Source organism: Cervus canadensis, chromosome 5 (assembly GCF_019320065.1).
Source record: "Cervus canadensis isolate Bull #8, Minnesota chromosome 5, ASM1932006v1, whole genome shotgun sequence".
Lineage (NCBI taxonomy): Eukaryota > Metazoa > Chordata > Mammalia > Artiodactyla > Cervidae > Cervus > Cervus canadensis.
Window position 1 is genome coordinate 13,188,772 of NC_057390.1, and position 19,774 is coordinate 13,208,545.

General features: G+C 45.6%; 1 protein-coding gene across 1 annotated transcript; it reads left to right on the forward strand.

Annotated features, from left to right (window-relative positions):
• The first annotated feature begins 2,402 nt into the window (after positions 1-2,402).
• On the forward strand, positions 2,403-16,313 carry FIGLA (folliculogenesis specific bHLH transcription factor). Its single transcript, XM_043470504.1, has 4 exons — positions 2,403-2,678; positions 5,620-5,772; positions 7,377-7,530; positions 16,236-16,313. The coding sequence occupies exons 1-4, from the start codon at positions 2,403-2,405 to the stop codon at positions 16,256-16,258; spliced, it is 606 nt and encodes a 201-aa protein (XP_043326439.1). The 3' UTR covers positions 16,259-16,313.
• Positions 16,314-19,774: the final 3,461 nt, after the last annotated feature.

The window sequence follows — 19,774 nt, forward strand, 5'->3', positions numbered from 1 at the left end:
AGCAATGATTTGGAAGGAACCTAAGTGTTTGAGTGACCATGAGGAGCAGAGATGCCCTGCTTACCTCCACCTTTCACAGTTAGAGGCAAGAGAAATAAACTTTCTTGTTTATTATTGCATGATGGAAAGGTGTCAGCCTCTCAGCTCAAACTAGTTTGCGATTGCTCTCCTTCAGAACAGATGGCTCAGCTGAGGAATCAAACAGCCAAGGGACAGAAAATTACAGTTGGTGTCGATGGAGGGAAGAAGGTCTGAAGGAATAAAGTCTGGGTTTCTTACACTGGGTTCCTGGTCATACCAGCTTGCCTGCCTAAGGGTTTGGCAATAAAATAGAATAATGTCAACAATATGCTTTTTGATGCTAAGAAAAGATAAGTAACTAGGTAAACCAACTCCATTTTAAGCTTCATTCCCACACACTTGGCTCTTGCTGCCTTCTCTCTGTCTCCCAGCAGACAATACCAAATGAACCTAGAACACACAAAATTGTTTTCCTTCTTCAAAAAATGTATTTAAAAAATTACAAAAGTAATTTCATGCTAGTATGGAAACACAAGCAATATAGAAGATGGGATGCACAGATCAAACTCTCGGTTCCCAGGCCCACTGCTCAGGAGAACTGCAGTTAAGCACTTGGTGTATCCTCTTTTTTCCCTCCTTGCCCTGCCCTTGAAGGCAGTTGCCATGGAGATGGGGCTGAGGAGGTGGTTGATGTGACTAGGAAATTAGTTATATGTGGGAATTGAGCAAATAAGTAACCAGAGTCAAGTTTCTCACTGTTGGAGAAGGGAATTACAAATAAGGAAAGGGGAAAACTAGAGAGAAACCTGTTGGATTGGAATTAGAGGTATTAGTGTGAACTACTACTTTTAAAAGCTGTCTATCCATCTGCATACAGAGATAGACAAAGCTGTATGTTTGTGTATGCTTGTGTTTGCTTGTGTGCATGCTTACATCTATACCTTGTCTCCAAAAAGAGCCTAGAAGCAATGACATCCCAAAAGGAATGAATATCCAAACTTGATTTCTAAACCCCGTTTTCCACTAAAAGGAGAATTGATCAATTTCCGGGCAGGGCATGGAAAATTTGAGATGAGCCTGGAATGTGTTGTCTTTTTGGCACAAGTAAGTAAGTGCTGAAAGAATGGTGGAGTCATGCTAAAAGGACAGAGGAGCCAGCTTGAAGGGGCTCCCACAGGCCAAATCTGGGACAATATGGACATTAAAATAAATAGTAATATGAATTACATCTTGCTGAATAAAGTAGAAATTCATGAGCTCTTGGTGACATAACAAAATGAATCAGAAACTGGGGAGAAGGGAGAGCTCTTCTCCACAGGAGGCTGGTAATCATTTGGCAATTATCAGAGTGGTGGTCAATTCAGGCAGGAGTCAGTATTGAATGCTAAGGGTATCTCCTCACAAAATATTTATCAACTAAAAGGAAAAAAATGTCAATTAATGTGAAGAAGACTGGCAGACACCCCCTTGACTGGGTGACCATACCACATGCCTCCTGATATGAAGCACTGAGGAAAGTCCAGCATCTTCTCTGTGGAATCCCAGCCATAACGTCAGGACCGGGGCCTGGACATGAGGAAACATTGGACTGACCCCAGTTGAGGGACATCCTACAGACTGAAAGTCTTCTACTCTCTGAAACTGTCAAAGCCATGAAGACAGGACAAGACAAAGAAAACGCTTTAGAAAAAGAATAATGAAAATGATACAATTCATAGAGAGAAGGGGAGTGATGGAGCAAATGTGAAAATAGTTAACAAGTGGAGATCTAGGTGACGGGGATACAGAACCTTTGTGTTACTGCTCTTGTAACTCATATGTTTCAAAATGAATTTTTTAAAAGTCGTCTGTGCATTCATCAATTTTTTTTCCTGGTAAACGTATATGTGTTCATGTTTATTTGCCTACACGTGTAGACATATATGGCTTTCCAGATGGTGCTGGTGGTATAAAGAGCCCGTCTGCCCGTGCAGGAGACTTAAAGAGACATGATTTCGATCTCTGGGTCGGGAAGATTCCCTGGAGGAGGGCATGACAACCCACTCCAGTATTCTTGCCTGGAGAATCCCAAGGACAGAGGAGCCTGGCGGACTACAGTCCATAGTGTCGCACAGAGTCAGACACGACTGAAGCGACTTAGCATGCACGCATACATGTATCCAGTAGCTCAGGCCCCGACTCAGATTGGTTAAATCAGAATGTGAGGGACTGATACCCCAGCAGGTACATTTTAAAAAACTTCCCAGGTGACTCCGATATGCAGCCGCTTTGCGAGCCAGCGCTGCAATCCAGGCTACAGGGGAATCACGTGTGGAGTTTGTTAAATTGAGGGTCCTGGAGCCGCTTCCCCGGAGCAGGCAGGCACGCAGGTGCGCAGGGGGATGTTGGCAGGTGCCCGGGGCCCCGCCCCCGAGGGGCCCAGGCGCCCCCGGGGAAGGCCCAGCTGCCCGCCGCCCCCGCGCTCAGCCATGGACGCCGCGCCCGAGCTCCTGAGGGTCCCGCCGGCCGAGCTGCTGGACGACGTGCTGCGGGAGCAGTTCGGGCCGCTGCCCCAGCAGGCCACCATCTGCCGGCTCAAGCGGCTGCCGTCGTCCACCCAGGACGTGCAGTTGGTGCTGGAGCGGCGGCGCGTGGCCAACGCCAAAGAGCGCGAGCGGGTGAGCTCAGGCCGGCCCCGCCGGCTCCCCGCGCCGGAACCCGGCCGCCTTCCTCCAGGCTCTCCCCAGGCCCGCTACCACTTCAGACATTAGGGGGTCCGGGGAGCCCACCCCCCACCTTGGGGGCCCGGAGCGGCTTGGACCTCCCGAGGGCCACCCGGCTCCCCTCCACCCGCGCGGGGCTGGCGCCTCACCTGTGACCCACCTGGAGTCGAGCAGGAAGCAGGTCTGGGGAGGCCGAGGGGAACCCCGGCCGCTTCAGGAACGCCTCCCGCTGGCAGATGCTTTAAACCCTCGGAGGCGGCAGGGCGCTTACATCTCCCTACCCCCTGCGCTGAGTGGTTGCTCGGGGCCCCCTTTACCCTGCGCCGAAGCCCAAATGGGGCGTGGGACAGGGGACCTAATGGAAGTTACTCTTTTGCTTACTTTCAACGAAGAATTTAAACAACGTCTCGGTGTGCACCCAGGCTCTCACTCAACTCCCAGGCCGGCGACTCAAAGTGGCTATTTTCCAGAGTCTGGCGGGTACGCGGTAAATCACCCACCCGGATGGTCCCGCGGGCGGAGTCGGAGCGCCATCTGCCGGCATTTCCTCCTCAGTATTTCTAGCTAAACTCCGACCCCAAACTTGTCAAATTCGGTCTCCTTTTGTCCTTTGCTGTCTTTGGGTTGCCTGGCTGCAGAGAGGATCTGAGAGAGGGAAGGATCTGAGCGATGGAAGAGGGAGGGCGCACATTCTGACCTGGGACTCCAGGAGGATGCTCTTCGATGCCCTGCTGGGGGTGTTCATGCACTCTCCTGGACCCTTTAGTAACGTAGCTCCAGTCAACCAACTCGGAGCTCTGTTTGGGCTCAGGTGTGAGGAGAAAGAACCTAATCAGTGTAGAAGACTTCAGGGAAAGTTGGGAGCCCTTTATGATAACCCTGTGATCTGATGTGTTGATGTAGTTCTCGAATAAGGTTCCGTTCCTGTGTTTGGCATTTTAAGTTGGGCTTTCCCCACTAGGGAGGAATCGCTTTCTGCAGAGAATCGGTCCTGGTTTATCCACTATTTTAAAACTAATGACCTCATTCTTCTTTATAATGATGAAATTAGTACACCTGGAAGATAGGGAAATGACTAAACAGGGAATGGAAACACCCACAATGCAACTATAACGACCATGAACTGTCGTTCTTGTTATATCTTCCTGGTCTTTTTCCTACTTATATTTGTGCATATATATGTGTGTGCTAAGTCGCTTCAGTCGTGTCCAACTCTTTGTGATCCCATGTACTGAAGCCTGTCAGGCTCCTCTGTCCATGGGATTCTCCAGGCAAGAATACTGGAGTGGGTTGCATGCCCTTTTCGAGGGGATCTACCTGACCCAGGTATCAAACCTGGGTGTCTTACATCTCCTGCATTGGGAGGCAGGTTCTTTACTACTATTGCCACCTGGAAGCATATATATGTATAAAAATAATTTTATAAAATTGTGGTCACTTAGTATATATTTTTGTGCTTTTTTTTCCACTTAACATTATCGAAAGCATTTCCTCAAATTTCTAAGCAGAACAGCTTTTGACTTTATAGTCCAACATATAAATCGACTGCTTATCCAGCTTCCTAGTCTTGGGCATATATGCTTTTTTTTGCAGCTTTTTACTGGTACAAAGATCTATATCCATGTCTGATAATTGCTTTCCAGCAAAACATTAGAAGTGGAATTACTGGGATATAAGCAGTCTTGTGGCTTTTGATACAGGTTGCCCAGTTGCTTTCTAGAAAAGTTTATTAATTAATTTGTATCCACTTTTACAGGCTATAGGATGGTTCCCTTCTTCTATCATACCCAATGCTCGGTATGATAAACAAAAATGTTACCAGCTTGGTACACAAAAAATGGTATCTAATTTCTGCTTTATTTTTTGTATTTTTAAGTGGAAGATAATTGCTTTATGATGTTGTGTTGGTTTCTGCTGTAAATCAATATGAATCAGCTATAAGTGTACATATATCCCCTCCCTCTTGAGCCTTCCACCCACCTATAATTTCTATTTTAGTCTGTAGTTCTTTGATTATTAAAGTTTGACATTTCATAAGTTTATTGGTTATCGTATTCTGCTGTGAATGGCCTGTGTTCATTGCCCAGTTTGATGTGGGGTAGGAGGGAGCTCTCAATATAAGTGAGTGGTTTCATGGTGTAGAGCCAGTTTTCTTTGAGGGCCTGTGTCCTCTGGCGAGTGATAATCAGGATTCCAGGCCTCCAGAGCCAAGGAATTAGACCCTGAAGATTAAGAAAAAAGGGTACTTCATTCTGCCTTTCAAGTCTCCCCAATATGCAGACTCTCTGGACTCTAATACTTGACTGTATCGTCAACTCAGATTGGAGTGAGGTTGAAGAATGGTTGGCATAGTACTTGAATAGACAAATGTTTGTACATTTTACTCATTATCGTGAGGGCAACTTATTGAGGACTTTCTATGTGCTGGGGGAAATGTTTGATGTGTAATTATGTTCCTTAACCAGCAGCTACACCACTACAAGGTGAGGATTTTCCACTTTGCAAATAAACCAAGGCTCGGTAATATGAAGTGTCCTACAGACTTTTGCAAAGCTAAATGGTAGAGCTGGATTTTAATCCTTAAGTGTTGACTCAGAACTTTTAGCCACTACCCAGACTGCCTCTGCTTTGCAGTGGGGCTGCTCTCGGAGGAAGAGGCCCGCGTGGACCTCGACACCCTTTCCAGCCCACCCATGCCTGGTGCCAGGTTCATGCCGCTCCCGCTCCCCTTGCCAGGGACTGCACTGTGGAGCGGCAGTGCTTGGGCACGAGCCTGCTCGGCTTCATGGCTCAGACGGGAGCTGCGGAAATGAACCCTCACCACCGCCTTCTGTAGTCTGGGGAGCTGCCTTACAGATTAGCTTCCCGTGTGTCACTGAGCCTTCTTCCTTTCCAGATAAAAAATCTCAACCATGGTCTGGCCAAACTGAAGGCATTGGTGCCGTTTCTTCCCCAAAACAGGAAGCCTAGCAAAGTTGATATCCTCAGAGGTGCAACCGAATACATACAAGTTCTCACTGATGTTTTGGAAGAAGCCAAAGACTCTGAGGTAAAGGTTTTAAGAAGTTAGAACAATGACACTCACCATTTTATTGAGCTCTTTCTAGGTGCAGGCCAACTTCTGCGTCTGTGCTAGTTGGTTTATACAATCCTCCGACCTAGTATGGATGCTACTTTTACCGAGGAAGAAACCAAAATACAGGTAAAGGTCCTACAGCTAAGGAATGTCAGGACTGGAGTCTGAATCTAGGTCTGTGTGAGCTTTGGAGTCAAGTTCTGACCATCTGTATCCTTACCTCCTGTCACTGTCCAGAGCCTCTAGCTCTGAATTGCTTAGCCTTTGATAGGATTTTGATAGTAGGGACATGAAAGGAGGGTCCCTAAAGCCACGCTGTGGCAATGCTGTTCTTCCGCAGAACACACATCAGACAGGAAGCGCAGAAAGGAAGAGGGGTGTCCCTTGGGAGAGGCCCTCCCTGGGGGTCAACCCTGCTGGAGAGCTCATTGATCTCCTTTGATGCCAATCTCATGGGATTTTGTGACCATTCAGTGGGACTACATAGGTGAACCTGTTTTGTAAACTGAAGCACTGTAATGTCACCAAGATTATTGGGACACATAGTTCAGGGGTCTCCATCAGTGGAAGGTACGAACTGGATTCATGAGCTCATTCCATGGAAAGGCAAATTTGGAATGCTTGAAGATGTATTCGTTATCAGAGGAGGTAAGATATGAAGAGAGAAAAGGCCTTAGAAATGAGCCCTAAGGAACAGGAGGAGGAGGGGCTTATCAGAGAGGGGCAGACGGAGAAGCAAGATGGGGCCCTACAATCAGGGAGGGGGAATCTTGGGGATCCAAGTGTGGGAAGTTGTGCGTGGAGCTATAGGTGGGGCCGGGAAGACAACCAGGCGCAGCACGTGAAGGACAGGAGTGGACTGGAGGCCAGCCTTTGGTGGGTGATGGAATGTTACTGTTAAATATCTGAAATCCAAACAGAGGGAAGTGGCAAGCTTCAAGTCCATTCAATCTGAAAGTCTGAGACTGGAAAGAGGCTCAAAAGGATGGAAGAACAATGACAATTGTTAGATCAATGAAGGTCTTTTCTAATTAGCAATGCGATCCTGTTTAGGGACTGAAGAGGACAGATAGCAGAGAGAGAGAAATATACTCAGGGACAGAAACAGACAAATGCTTAGTGGTACATTTTGGTTTCTTCCTCTTGTCTGCTAGTCCTATTTACGTGACAACTGGGAGGATACATTCTGCATTGGTAGGGGGGATGGGTTGTCCTGATGGACAAATTGGATGGCTGGGTTGTAGAGTGGTTGCAATATTTGCACAGATGCAGACAGCTACATTAGTTTTTCCTTGCACGTGAATCGCTTAACAGAAGTGCTTTGTTTGGTGTTACATAAAATACAGAATCTGTTCCATGCTGTAATCTTTTTAATGTAGTTTCCAATCACACAACATTTTAAGGTTATAGCAGAACAGAAACCAGTCTGCTGAGCAATGATCTTTCTTTCCATAATAACTTCAACATTGCTCTCATCACTTAAATAAAATTTCATAGGTTAAAACTTTGAAATATATTGGCTTAAATAGTCAAAATCTGTTCTATTATACTGTTTGACAACTAAATATGGTTTCTAGAAACGAGACCCAGATCATCAGAGCTATAGCAGCAGTACTTCTGAGCCACATACTTCCTCAGCTAGACAGCTATCGAGAGACATTATACAACATGCCGGCTGTGCTGTGGGCTTGAAGAATGAGAAGGAAGGGTCCTGGGCAGATGGTGGCAGTGGTGAGTTGGCACATACTTGTCGCCAGAGGGCAGTGTCTACGATGGGAATTCTCTCCCCAACCAGCAGTCTGCTAAAGTGTTTGTTCTTGAATAGTTATGTTGATATCCAAAAACTCATAAGACATCCCTTGGGCATGAGGTATTTTCCATGTTAAAACATGATGGAAACAAGATCACTGTGTGAAAGCACCTAGGTGGGCAGGTGAGTTTGCTAGTTTGAAAGATCTATTATTATGTTCCCAAGTTCATTGGAAAGCAATTCAAGGGGAAGGCAGAGCTCCTCCAGAATCACCCTGTAGAGACCTAAGCTTAATTTTTTATGACCCTGATTAATATGTTAAAAGGTTTTCTGGATTCTGAGGTCTCCAGAAAAAAGAAATAAGTATCTTGCCCTTCATAAAGCTGCATGGTGATCCCGTGTACACACGTGCACACTCAGAGGCACATTTGTTTTTAAGTTGACCTTGTTGCAAGACAGTTTTCCATAATAACAAAGGAGTTTATTGAAACATTATGGCTTATTACTTCACCAAACTAAGGAAACTGTTGGAAGGAGCAGCCTGCTTTTCTCCAAATCTAGGAAGTGGAGGTTTTGCTCTTGTGTCTCAGTGTTACATAGATGAGATCCCTTATTCCATTATTGCTACTGAAACTAGAAAGGCTTGCAGAAATCTGGAACTAAGCAAGTTGCTTAGTGTGGTATAAGGAACAGTGGGGGCTATGGAGTAACAAATGATGCTTGGTCGTGGGAGCTGGTTTAGGAGAGCAGTTGAGTGGTGGCTCTGGGGACAGAATGCTGAGGTTCAAACCCTGGTTTTAGCACTTGTTAGTGTGACCTTGGGTGAGTTGCTGAAGTTTTCCAACCCTCAATTTCCCCATCTATAGAATGGGAATGATAATTGTACCTATGTAAGGTACCCACTCCAGTGTTCTTGCCTGGAGAATCCCAGGGACGGGGGAGCCTGGTGGGCTGACGTTTAAGGGATCGCACAGAGTCGGACATGACTGAAGCGACTTAGCAGCAGCAGCAAGGTCCCTGTGAGATTCAAATGACATCATGTCAGTGGAGTGTCTAGCATAGTACCTGGCATGTCAGTGTTCACTTGGACTTCATGAAGTCGGCTTGCCTCACCGTGAGCCATCAGTATTGATGGGTGAGCAGTCAACAGTGCCCAGGCATCGCCACTCTGTAACAAGTGGTCTGGGTTTCCTCACGTGGCTGTCACCAGTGCTTCACTCTGGTTTGAGGTCTGGCAGACTTTCTGCTGATTGGCTGGCCTCATTTCTGATCCGATTACTGTTTTCTAAGGATTCTACTTGTGCACATGCTCAGTCTAGATTTTCCAGTTCTGGCCACTTGAGATTTAAAACTTCCCCTCTCCCATCAACTTTTAGGAAGACAGAATTCCTCTTGCTACTCTATGAGCTGATAGGGAATGACTAAGAACAAAGGAAAGAGTGAACAGAAGCTTGAACCTGACTGCCTAAGTGAATAACAGTAACGCGTCCACAAATATGGTTTGCGTGTGTTAGGTGCTAAGGCAAGAATCCTGCTTGCATTTAATCTTCACTGGTCCTTATCAGGTAGGCATCACCGAGTCATTCTCATGGTGAGATACCTGACTGGCTGGTCCTTCCTGCTAGTCCCCTTGGGCCTGGTACAGAGCAGGCCTATGTGCTCTGCATTGCAAGGTGGATTCTTAACTCTGGCCCACCAGGGAAATCCCATCACCATCATCCTTTGATCACTTCCTTTCTGGCAACAGATGGTCCAAGCTCAAGCATCTTGTACTTTTCCAGCCCCAGCCTTGGAATCAACCTTTTATCAAGGACGTCCAATGGGTTAGCTCACCTCCCACCTCCTGCCATCTCTATGTCATCTCCTCCCTCTGTGGCTCCTCTCCTTGGGTTTTAGCACCTAAAGTTGGTTTGCTAGAGCTGCAAAGCACGCAGACCAAGTGGCTTAAACAGCACACATTTGTTTCTTACAGTTCTGGAGGCTGGAAGTCTTACAGTTGAGGTGTTGGCGAGCTTATTTTCTTCTGGCCTCTCTCCTTGGCTGGAGATGGCCTTGCCTCATTGTGGGCTTACCCCTGGTATCTATGTATCCAAATTTCCTCCTCTTATAAGGACACCAGTCAGATTGGATTAGGGCCCACCCTAATGGCCTCTTTTTAGCTTAATCACCTCTTTAAAGGTCCTAAGTCCAAATACAGTCCCAGGTACTGGGGGCTGGGACTTCCACATGCGTTTTGGGGGCCACGGTTCAGCCCATAACAGCACCTGTGACAGGCTGCCCCTCCACAGGAAACCTCTCCAGGAGGGATAGAGGTAAAGGGGCCGAGGAACAAAGCTCAGGTTGGCCTTGATTTCTCAAAGAATCCTCATCAGGGAGTATTCTGGTTTACTTGAAAGGGCAACTGTTAATACATAGGTTTCAGGGTCCAGTCAGATACCCTAACTGGAGACATGGGGACAGCCAGTGTGGCTCACTGGACTGAAATGTCCATGTCTAGAGGGGCTTAGGAACTGGGAGGCAGGTCTCCTCCAACTTCAGTCTGCAGAAGCAGCACCCATTTTTCCACTCTTGGAGAGGATCTCTGAGGAGTGGAATCTGGTGCTGGCAGAGATCAGCACTTGGGGAGACTTGGGGGCTGGGGTTGGAAGAAGCTGTGCAAGATGAACAACATTCTTGAGGCCAGAGCCCTAGTGAGGCACACAATCTGCTGATGGCAGGCAGGGAGGAGGTGAGCTGCTCAGGCCAGAGCAGGTTCACTTGGGACTGAATCAGCAAGTGCTCGTGTGTGTGGACGGAGCGGACATGGCCATGTGAAGCCACAGCGTCTGGCCTTGGGAGGGAGAGGCATTAATGTCAAGGTTCAGGGGAGGCTTGTTTAAACTGGGCTTTCAAGGTATAGGATTTTACTGTTTGGGGATTAGACTGTGTGGCATGATGTTCACTAATGACGTTTATCTCTTCTATTTGTCGCTGTGGCTTAGGCATTTCACATCAGGCAAAGCTCTGAATGTTGCTCAGCGTTTCCTGTAATCCTGTAGAGACTGTGTCCCTGGACAAAGTCCACCCTCAGTGCTGAAGTGAGACACCAGTTGTGCTGAGGTCTGGGGGGCTCTGGAAAGGGATACATGTGTGAACATAAGTGCCTGTTGTGGGATCTGGATGTGCCGCCATCCTACACATCTCAATTTTGGTCTGTCATAGGAGCAGTCCTTGGAAAGAGTTTGTGAAAGAAAGAAGCCTGGTGGGTGGTAGATTTCCTTGAACCGCCCCCCCCACCCCCCACACCGCAGGTTGTGGTAATCTGCGTGTGAAATTAACCCCTGGGAACATTTCTTCTAATAGCAATTTAAGCTCTGCAATCAGATGGTCTGGCTAGTTGGGATGAATTTATTAGCATCCTGGGAAGGCCTTGAAGTGTCTATTGTTCTATCTTCCATCTCATGTTTTCCCCAGGTAGTGGTGACGTGTGATAGCAAAGATTCCATACAGCACCACAGCAGTGGGGATGGTGGGCAGGAGGCTCTGGGATCTTCCCCAGTATTCACTGGTGTCCTAGTGTGCATATGCAGATGAGTTTAGTCAGCAGAATATTTTAAAAGATCGAACCTCCCTTTTGATGGGGTGGGTGCTCCTTGGTTTGTCAGTCCCCCCCGCCTTCCTGCATCTCCATGTAGGCATTTAAGTTTTGCAGACCAGGGGCACTGAGCTCAGAAGGAAAGCTGCCCAAGTGGTTGCATTTGGCTCTGGGATGCTATTGTTTTCTAAACTTCGGAGGTTTAGGGGTTGGTAGTAGTAAAGAACCTGCCTGCCAATGCAAGAGATAGAAGAGATGTGGGTTTGATCCCTGGGATGGGAAGATCCCCTGGAGGAAGGCATGGCAACCCACTCCAGTATTCTTGCCTGGAGAATCCCTTGTACAGAGGCGCCTGGTGTGCTATGGTCCATAGGGTTGCAGAGTCAGACACGACTGAAGTGACTTAGCACGCACACGTGCTCTAATGATATGAATGCTAGTCATTCTCTCCTGAACTTTGGTAAGGTGAGATGTAGCATGTAGGACAGCATCCATTTAACTTTGGAGTCAAGCCACCTCTGTTGGAGTGGTCCCCAGGCTTCAGCTACTGAGGAAGAGATCCAACCAGAACCTGGGAAGACTATCTTATTTTTGAACTAATTTTTACTGGAGTATAGTTGCTTTACAACTTTGTGTTAGATGTTACTGTGTGGAGACAGCCATACGTATCCATATATCCCCTTCTGGACTTCCTTCCCATTCAGGTTACCATAGTGCATTAAGTTGAGTTCCCTGTGCTATACAGTGTCTTATTCCCAAGGAAGACTCTTAAAAAAATTTTTTTTTAAATTTTAATTGGAGGATAACTACTTTACAACACTGTGGTGGTTTTTGCCATGCATATTGACATGAATCAGCCCCGGGTGCACATGTGTCCCCTGTCCTGAACCCGCCTCCCTCACCCCTCCCCACTCCATCCCTCTGGGTTGTCCCAGAGCACCAGCTTTAAGTGCCCTGCTTCATGCATTGAGCTTGCACTGGTCATCTATTTCACATATGGTAATATACATGTTTCAATGCTGTTCTCTCAAATCATCCCACCCTTGCCTTCTCCCACAGAGTCCAAAAGTCTGTTCTTTACATCTGTGTTTCTTTTGCTGTCTTGCATATAGGATCATTGTTACCGTCTTTCTAAATTCCATATATATGCATTAATATGCTGTATTTTTTTGTTTTTCTTTCTGACTTACTTCACTCTATAATAGGCTTCAGTTTCATCCACCTCATTAGAACTGACTCAAATGCATTTTTTTTTATAGCTGAGTAATATTTTATTGTATATATGTACCACAACTTCCTTTTCCATTCATCTGCTGATGGACTTGTGGGCTAATTCCATGTCTTAGCTATTATTGTAAACAGTGTTGCAATGAACATCGGGGTACATGTGTCTCTTTCAATTCTGGTTTCCATGGAAGACTTTTAAGGCCCAATCTGATCAGGTAAGAAGAAAATATTACAGGGATGACATAGTCTTATTTCTTTATGAAAATAAGAGAGGGAGATGTCTTTTGTTGGAAATTGGATTTTTCCATGGGGACAAAAGATTGAATCAGTCATGGCAGCAGGTTTTGTCTGTGTGTGTGCAGGTGAGCATGTGGACGTGAAGCCTGGTGTGTTTGAGGAGATCTCTAGCTGCTATGTGCCCCTGAGTCTGTCAGTGAGCTTAGCATCTTCTGAGAAAGCCAGTAATTTCTGTTTCTCTGACATATCGTGGGCATGGTGGTTAAATTAATTAAGGTAATTTCTTATCTATTCTTATGAACTTCTTGAGGGATTATTTATATGAGTTTTTTCTAATATTTTTTTGGCTGTGCTGGGTCTTAGTTGCAGCACGTGGGATCTTTTGTTAACTGTGGCATGTGAACTTCTTAGTTGCAGCCTATGGGATCTAGTTCCCTGACCAGGGATTGAACCCAGCCCCCAGCATTGGGAGTGTGGATTCTTAGCCACTGGACTCCCAGGGAAATCTCATTTATATGAGTTTTATGAAAGGTCCATCTCATTGGTCCCACATGAATGTGGGAGACAATGACAAGAATTGGACGGAAGGGTCTCTTAAAGACCCTTTGCTGAGAGGGTCCTGAGAGGCAGAGCTTCTCTGACCTGCTGTGGGACCTCCCTGGGTCAGCTCTGGGTCAGCAGGAAGCCACCAAATGCTCAGCCTCTGACCACATGAGCCAGCCCCTGAGGGAGGTCAGTGGATCCTTCCACCCGCCACCTTGTCCCTGTTCTAACCCTGGGCTCTGCAGAGCACATCAGGGATAAAACGGACTCCAGAGACACGGTGTTCATGGCAGATCTGCTAGCAGGAGGGAAAGGGGTTAGAAATACAACACAAATATTTTTCGGGACTCTTCAGTCCTCTTTGGCTCATTCTCTTCCTTTTTGGAAGAGTTTTCCCTCCAGGAATTTCCTTGCGGCAGCTCTTGCCTAGAAGACAGGCCTGGATGTCTGCCTCCCTGGGGTGCCCTGAGGTGAGAGGAACCATGGGGCAGAGTCCCCCAAGCATCATGCTGTTCAGGCCAGGTCCCCAAGGGAGGAGACATGGGGCTTAGTGGCCAAAGCCCTGCTCACTCTAAAGAGCTTCGTTTATTGGAAGAATCATCTGTATGGTTCTCCCTCAGACATGAGACAATGAGGCTGTCTTCTGGTCTTGGGGTCCTGGCTGGACTTTCACTCACTGAAGTTGTATAAGCGATTAGAGCAGTTTAGATGGGCAGAAAGGCCACTTTACTTCCTACACTGGTCTCCACTTGCTCTTGAGAACCCATTAAGACCCTTATCACTCAAGTGGTGGGAAAGCTCTTTTTCTTGCTCTATGAAGGTCTATCTTCTTTGAGTAAATGCGGAATCAGTTCAGTGTTCAGAATGTCCCCTTTGGGGACTCCTGTGCCTCTTACGCCGTCTGCCTCCTCCCTGTCCTCCGGTACAGTGAGGAGTGTACCGCGTGGAGCTGCAGTGGGGGCGCTCGTGTGTGTCTCTCCACCTCTGACCCATCTAATCCTCTGGCCCTGGTCTTGGGTTTGGTTGGGCTGACATTGGCTGTGGGTGTCCATGGCCCCCCTGTGGTTTCTTTTCTCTAAGCCACGCCATTCAGAACCCAGGCCTCTTTCGTCCTCCTGGCCTTCCTACTCCCAGACAGGCTATGTGGCTGCCCTCAGGTCTGTGGTCCTGAAGATGCCCCTCAGCCAGTGCTCACCCACTCCTCTGAGAGGCTGTATCCTGAGAAGTGGGTACAGATCCTTGCTTTCTTCAGACTCTACTTTGCCTCTGGAACCGTCCCCCATCCCTGGGTCAAAGCCCGGGATGGCATAGTACAGGGGCCCTTCCCGGGGATCAGGCGGCTTCCACATGCTGACCCACCCCTCCTCCTGTTTCAGTTTCATCTCCACTTTCAGTTGTAGGAAGTCTTCCCACATCATATCTTGCTGCCTCTCTGCTCTGTGACTGCTGGGTGAGCAGCCAGCTGAGCTCTGCCCACCAGACCTGTCCCCTTGAATAAAGTTGGCCTCTTCCCAACAAGAGCCTTGCTTTTCAGACTATTGTGAAGCTTGAAACTGAACTCTAAGAAGCTCAGTGAGTGAGGACTTCTGGTCTGGTGTCTATTTACTTCTCCCCTCCCCATCACCCCACTCCCCAGCCTTGACTCAGTGGGGAAGGAAGAGTACATCAGAAAATGTGTCAGATTATAGAGTGATGCAACCAACAGCAGGAGGACACCTGCCTTGTTAAAGTTGCTGATCGGCAGGCTGGGTTTTATTCCTCAGACTACCCTCTTCTTGGACCTTCCAACTCCTTAACTTAGATGGGCCCAACATTTTTAAGTGAACTGTGACAATAAACATCAATAAACTTCCAAGTTTTTGTATTCCAATACTTAAATATTACATTCCTGGAATTTTCCAGCTAACTTAAAGAAACTAAGACAATAATCTATAATATGCTGAACTGTAGGCTGATAAAATGAAATTATCCTTTAACCCTCTAGGTGAACACAGTAATCCATGAATTTGTCTTCTAGGTTTAGAACATTCTGGTTGCGTAAAAAGTTAAAAGTTTTAAAAATAAAACTTCTAAAGCTAAATTTGAACTCAAGAAAGTTGATGACATGTATCATGGAAAGACTTGCTCAAGATCAGAAAAAATTGATACTTATTTTGTGCCAGGCACTATTCCTGGCGGTTTATACCTAATAACCTGTTTAATTTTCATAACCACCCTGTGAGGTACAAACAGCTATGTCCATTTTATATGTCATGAAACTAAGAAATGAAGTTAAGTCACCCTGTATCCAGTGAGTGGACAAAGGGTTGGGGTGTGAGATGTGGGAAATAGTCTTAAACCTTTTAATGGCCTTTCATGCTAACAAAGATCACCCTTTAATTGTAAATAAGTGGGCTAGGAAGTAAATAAATGCTTTTTTAAAGCTAAATTAAAGTCTTTGATTACAGTATTTCATACTAATATACTTTTGGGTTTCAGTTTCTGAACTGTCGGACCACAATTTGAGTGTCTTTATTTTTTTAACTCATGGATGTAAGTTGAGACTTCAGAAATTGAGAAGACCAAGGTTATCTTACTATCTTAAGCCACAGATAGAAGCATACTATTGACACTCTGCTTGCAAAATTTTCCCTATGAATTAATAAATTATCATAAGGTGTATAACATTGTATATATTTTTTATTATTCTATCATTGACATGTTAGAGGTTACCATGAAGTCTTTATAACAAGTTTTAATGGTCCATTAAATTATCCATGGGATAATTTTCTAATTGTTGGACATTTGTTTTTGGTTTTTTGTTCTCAACCTGATGTGTTTAGTTCTTTTTGTATTTTGTTTTGTTTTTAGGATAGATTCCCCATAGAACTGAGTCACAGGTAGGTATAATCTTGCCAATTAATAATATCACCAGCTTATAAAAGTGCTGAGTCTGTAATATCCTTGCCAACAGTGAGATTGATTAAAATGATAGAATTTTAATGCGCAAAAAATGCAATCTTTAAATTTAAACATCTTTGATGACTAATTAATTTTTATCTTCTTATTTGTCTCTGAACTGTTTCTATCTTTTGACCATTTACAATGAGCTCTCTTCTGTTTCAGGTTCCTTCAAATATGAGAAGTGAAAAGGCTGGCCCAGGGCTACCTTCTACAGACGAATAAATACAGTCGTAAAAGTTTTAGAGTCTCTTTTTCTTAAAAAATTGTCATAATTCAAAGAGCAGCAATTACCCTTTAAATGTCCTTGACTGTCACAGAGCCACTTGACTCTCCTTCTCAGTTCCCTTCCCCCAGCTAAGGCTGTATGGCCCCTCTGTGCAGGTTAGACACACAAGCTCCTGGAACACAGAGGCAGACTTCGTAGCGACTGCTCAACAGAGACCTAGCACGTAATGAATGGGTCTCTTCTCCACACTTCCCTTATGATAGCTTGTTCTCATGATGATTCTGCAGGATGGGCACGATGATCGTGCTTTACAGATGGGGAAACTGAGGCACAAAAAGTGGACAGTCCACAAAGGCTGCCATAACACAGACCACAGGCTGGGTGGCTTAGTGGAAACTTATTTCTCACACTTCTGGGAGCTGGGAAGACCAAGATCAAAGCCTAAAGGGTTTAGTTTGCTTTCCCTGGCTTGCTGACAGTTGCTTTCTCTCTGTGTCCTCACAAGGTGGAGAGAGCACTCAGGCTCTGGTCTCTTTTCCTCTCATGAGAACACCAATCCTATCAGATTAAGGCCCCACCCTTTTTTTTTTTTACAAAATTTATTTTTAATTGGAGGATAGTTGTTTTGCAATGAAGACCCCACCCTTACAACCTCATTTAACCTTAATGATCTAAAAGCCCTGTCTCTGAGTACAGTCACGGTGAAGAGGATGAATTTTGGTCATTCTTCCATGACATGCTTTCTGGAGTGAAGAACACTCCCAGAGGAAAGAAGTGTTAGGGAGTGTTGTCTTAGAGGAGTAAACATCAGGTGTAGCTAGATGGCAATCATTTTCAGAGTGCAATTAAGCAAGAAAGGGAGAACAAGTATCTGTAGGTTGAATGGGTAGAGAGAATAAGGGCTGGGTAAGGGCTAACATGGGCTTCCCTGCTGACTCAGCAGTCTTGAAAATTTTAGAGAAGAATCTGCTGGCAATGAGGGAGACCTGGGTTTGATCCCTGGGTTGGGAAGATCCCCTGGAGAAGGGAAAGGCTACCCACTCCAGTATTCTGGCCTGGAAAATTCCATGGACTGTATGGGGTCGCAAAGAGTTGGACACGACTGAACGACTTTCACTTTCAAGGACTAACATAATGGGGTGCCTCAACTAGTTTCTGCTACATAATCCTGTCTCTTTTCTTGGCCTCTGCTGAGATGGTTAAGTCTATGAGTTGCATCCACGAGCTCTTAAACAATCGTGCACCTACACCCTTAGGGCTCTCTTCAGAGCAAGCTTTCTCACTTTTTGCAATATAGACACACTGAGTATTTTCTAAGTTTCTAAAGTCTGGTTCCTTTTTGTTTAACAATTCTTCCTTTAATTCATCTCTCACCTCTTGCATTTTAGTATAAGCAGTAAGGAGGACCCAGGTTGCACCTTCAGTGCTTTGCCTAAAAGTCTCCTCTGCTATGTATCTAAGGTCATTATTTGCAAGTTCTACCTTTGACAAACACTAGAATAAAATTTAGCCAAGTTGTTTGCACTTTATAGTAAGAATCGTCTTTCCTCTGGAGTCTGGGGCCTCGCCACACCAATCATATATGGTTCCACTTCTCTCTGTGTGATTCTCCCCTCGTGTGGATGGGGTTACAGTTGCTGGTGGCCTTGTTTTAATCTATAATAATGAAACTGAGCAGGACCCTGTGGACCACCTGGGCATGGTAGCCTTCTGTGTCCCCTGTTTCTTGTGGGGAACAGACTCCAGCCTCCTGGACCTTCCCTGACTTCCTAGGGCAGATTCAGACAGTTGGTAACTGGGGAAGGGAGGGGATGAAGGGACAAAGGAGGAACAGTCAAGAAACTATACTGCAAACTTGGGGCAGGGTCCTGGTTCCACCTCAAGGGATACACACAGCAGTATCTTCAAGCTCTTTATAGAACTAAAACCCAACAAATGGAAGATGTTAGCATTCTTCATTCCCATCCCAAAGAAAGGCAATGCCAAAGAATTTTCAAACTACTGCATATTTGTGGTCATTTCACATGCTAGCAAGGCCATACTCAAAATCCTTCAAGCTAGGCTTCCACAGTGTATGAACCAAGAACTTCCAGATATCTAAGCTGGATTTAGAAAAGGCAGAGGATCCGGAGATCAAACTGCCAACATCTGCTGGAACATCAAGATGCAAAGGAATTCCAGAAAAACATCTGCTTCATTGACTATTCATAAGTCTTTGTGTGGATATCAACAAACTTGGAAAATTCTTCAAGAGTTGGGAATACCAGACCACCTTACCTGCCTCCTGAGAAACCTGTATGCAGGTCAAGAAGCAACAGCTAGAACCAGACATGGAACAATGGACTGGTTGCAGATTGGGGAAGGAGTACATCAAGGTTGTCTATTGTCATCTTGCTTATTTAACTTACATGTAGAGTACATCATGCAAAGTGCCAGGCTGGGAGAATCACAAGCTAGAATCAAGATTACCAAGAGAAATATCAACAACCTCAGATATGCAGATACCACTCTAATGGCAGACAGCAAAGAGAAACTAAAGAGCCTATTGATGAGGGTGAAAGAGGAGAGTGAAAAAGATGGCCTAAAACAACATTCAAAAAATGAAGATCATGGCTTTTGGTCCCATCACTTCATGGCAAATAGATGGAGAAAAAGTGGAAACAGTGACAGATTTTATTTTCTTAGGCTCCAAAATCATTGTGGATGGTTACTGCAGCCAAGCACAAGCTGGAATCAAGATTGCCGGGAGAAATATCAATAACTTCAGATATGCGGATGACACCACCCTTATGGCAGAAAATGAAGAGGAACTAAAAACCCTCTTGATGAAAGTGAAAGAAGAGAGTGAAAAGGTTGGCTTAAAGCTCAACATTCAGAAAACTAAGATCACGGCATCTGGTCCCATTACTTCATGGGAAATAGATGGGGAAACAGTGGAAATAGTGTCAGACTTTATTTTTCTGGGCTCAAAAATCACTGCAGATGGTGATTGCAGCCATGAAATTAAAAGACGCTTACTCCTTGGAAGGAAAGTTATGACCAACCTAGATAGCATATTAAAAAGCAGGACATAACTTTGCCAACAAAAGTCCGTCTAGTCAAGGCTATGGTTTTTCCAGTGGTCATGTATGGATGTGAGAGTTGGACTGTGAAGAAAGCTGAGCACCAAAAAATTGATGCTTTTGAACTGTGGTGTTGGAGAAGACTCTTGAGAGTCCCTTGGACTGCAAGGAGATCCAACCAATCCATCCTAAAGGAGATCAGCTGAAGCTCCAGCTCCAATACTTTGGCCACCTCATGCGAAGAGTTGATTCATTGGAAAAGACCCTGATGCTGGGAGGGATTGGGGGCAAGAGGAGAAGGGGATGACAGAGGATGAGATGGCTGGATGGCATCGCCGACTGGATGGACATGAGTTTGAGTAAGCTCCAGGAGTTGGTGATGGACAGGGCGGCCTGGCGTGCTGCGATTCATG

Bases quoted from the DNA above. Each gene is read 5' to 3' on its own strand.
- FIGLA (XM_043470504.1), top strand. From the start codon at position 2,403: ATGTTGGCAGGTGCCCGGGGCCCCGCCCCCGAGGGGCCCAGGCGCCCC. The intron at 2,679-5,619 runs GTGAGCTCAGGC...CTTCCTTTCCAG, and splicing joins ACGCCAAAGAGCGCGAGCGG to ATAAAAAATCTCAACCATGG. The intron at 5,773-7,376 runs GTAAAGGTTTTA...TATGGTTTCTAG, and splicing joins AAGAAGCCAAAGACTCTGAG to AAACGAGACCCAGATCATCA.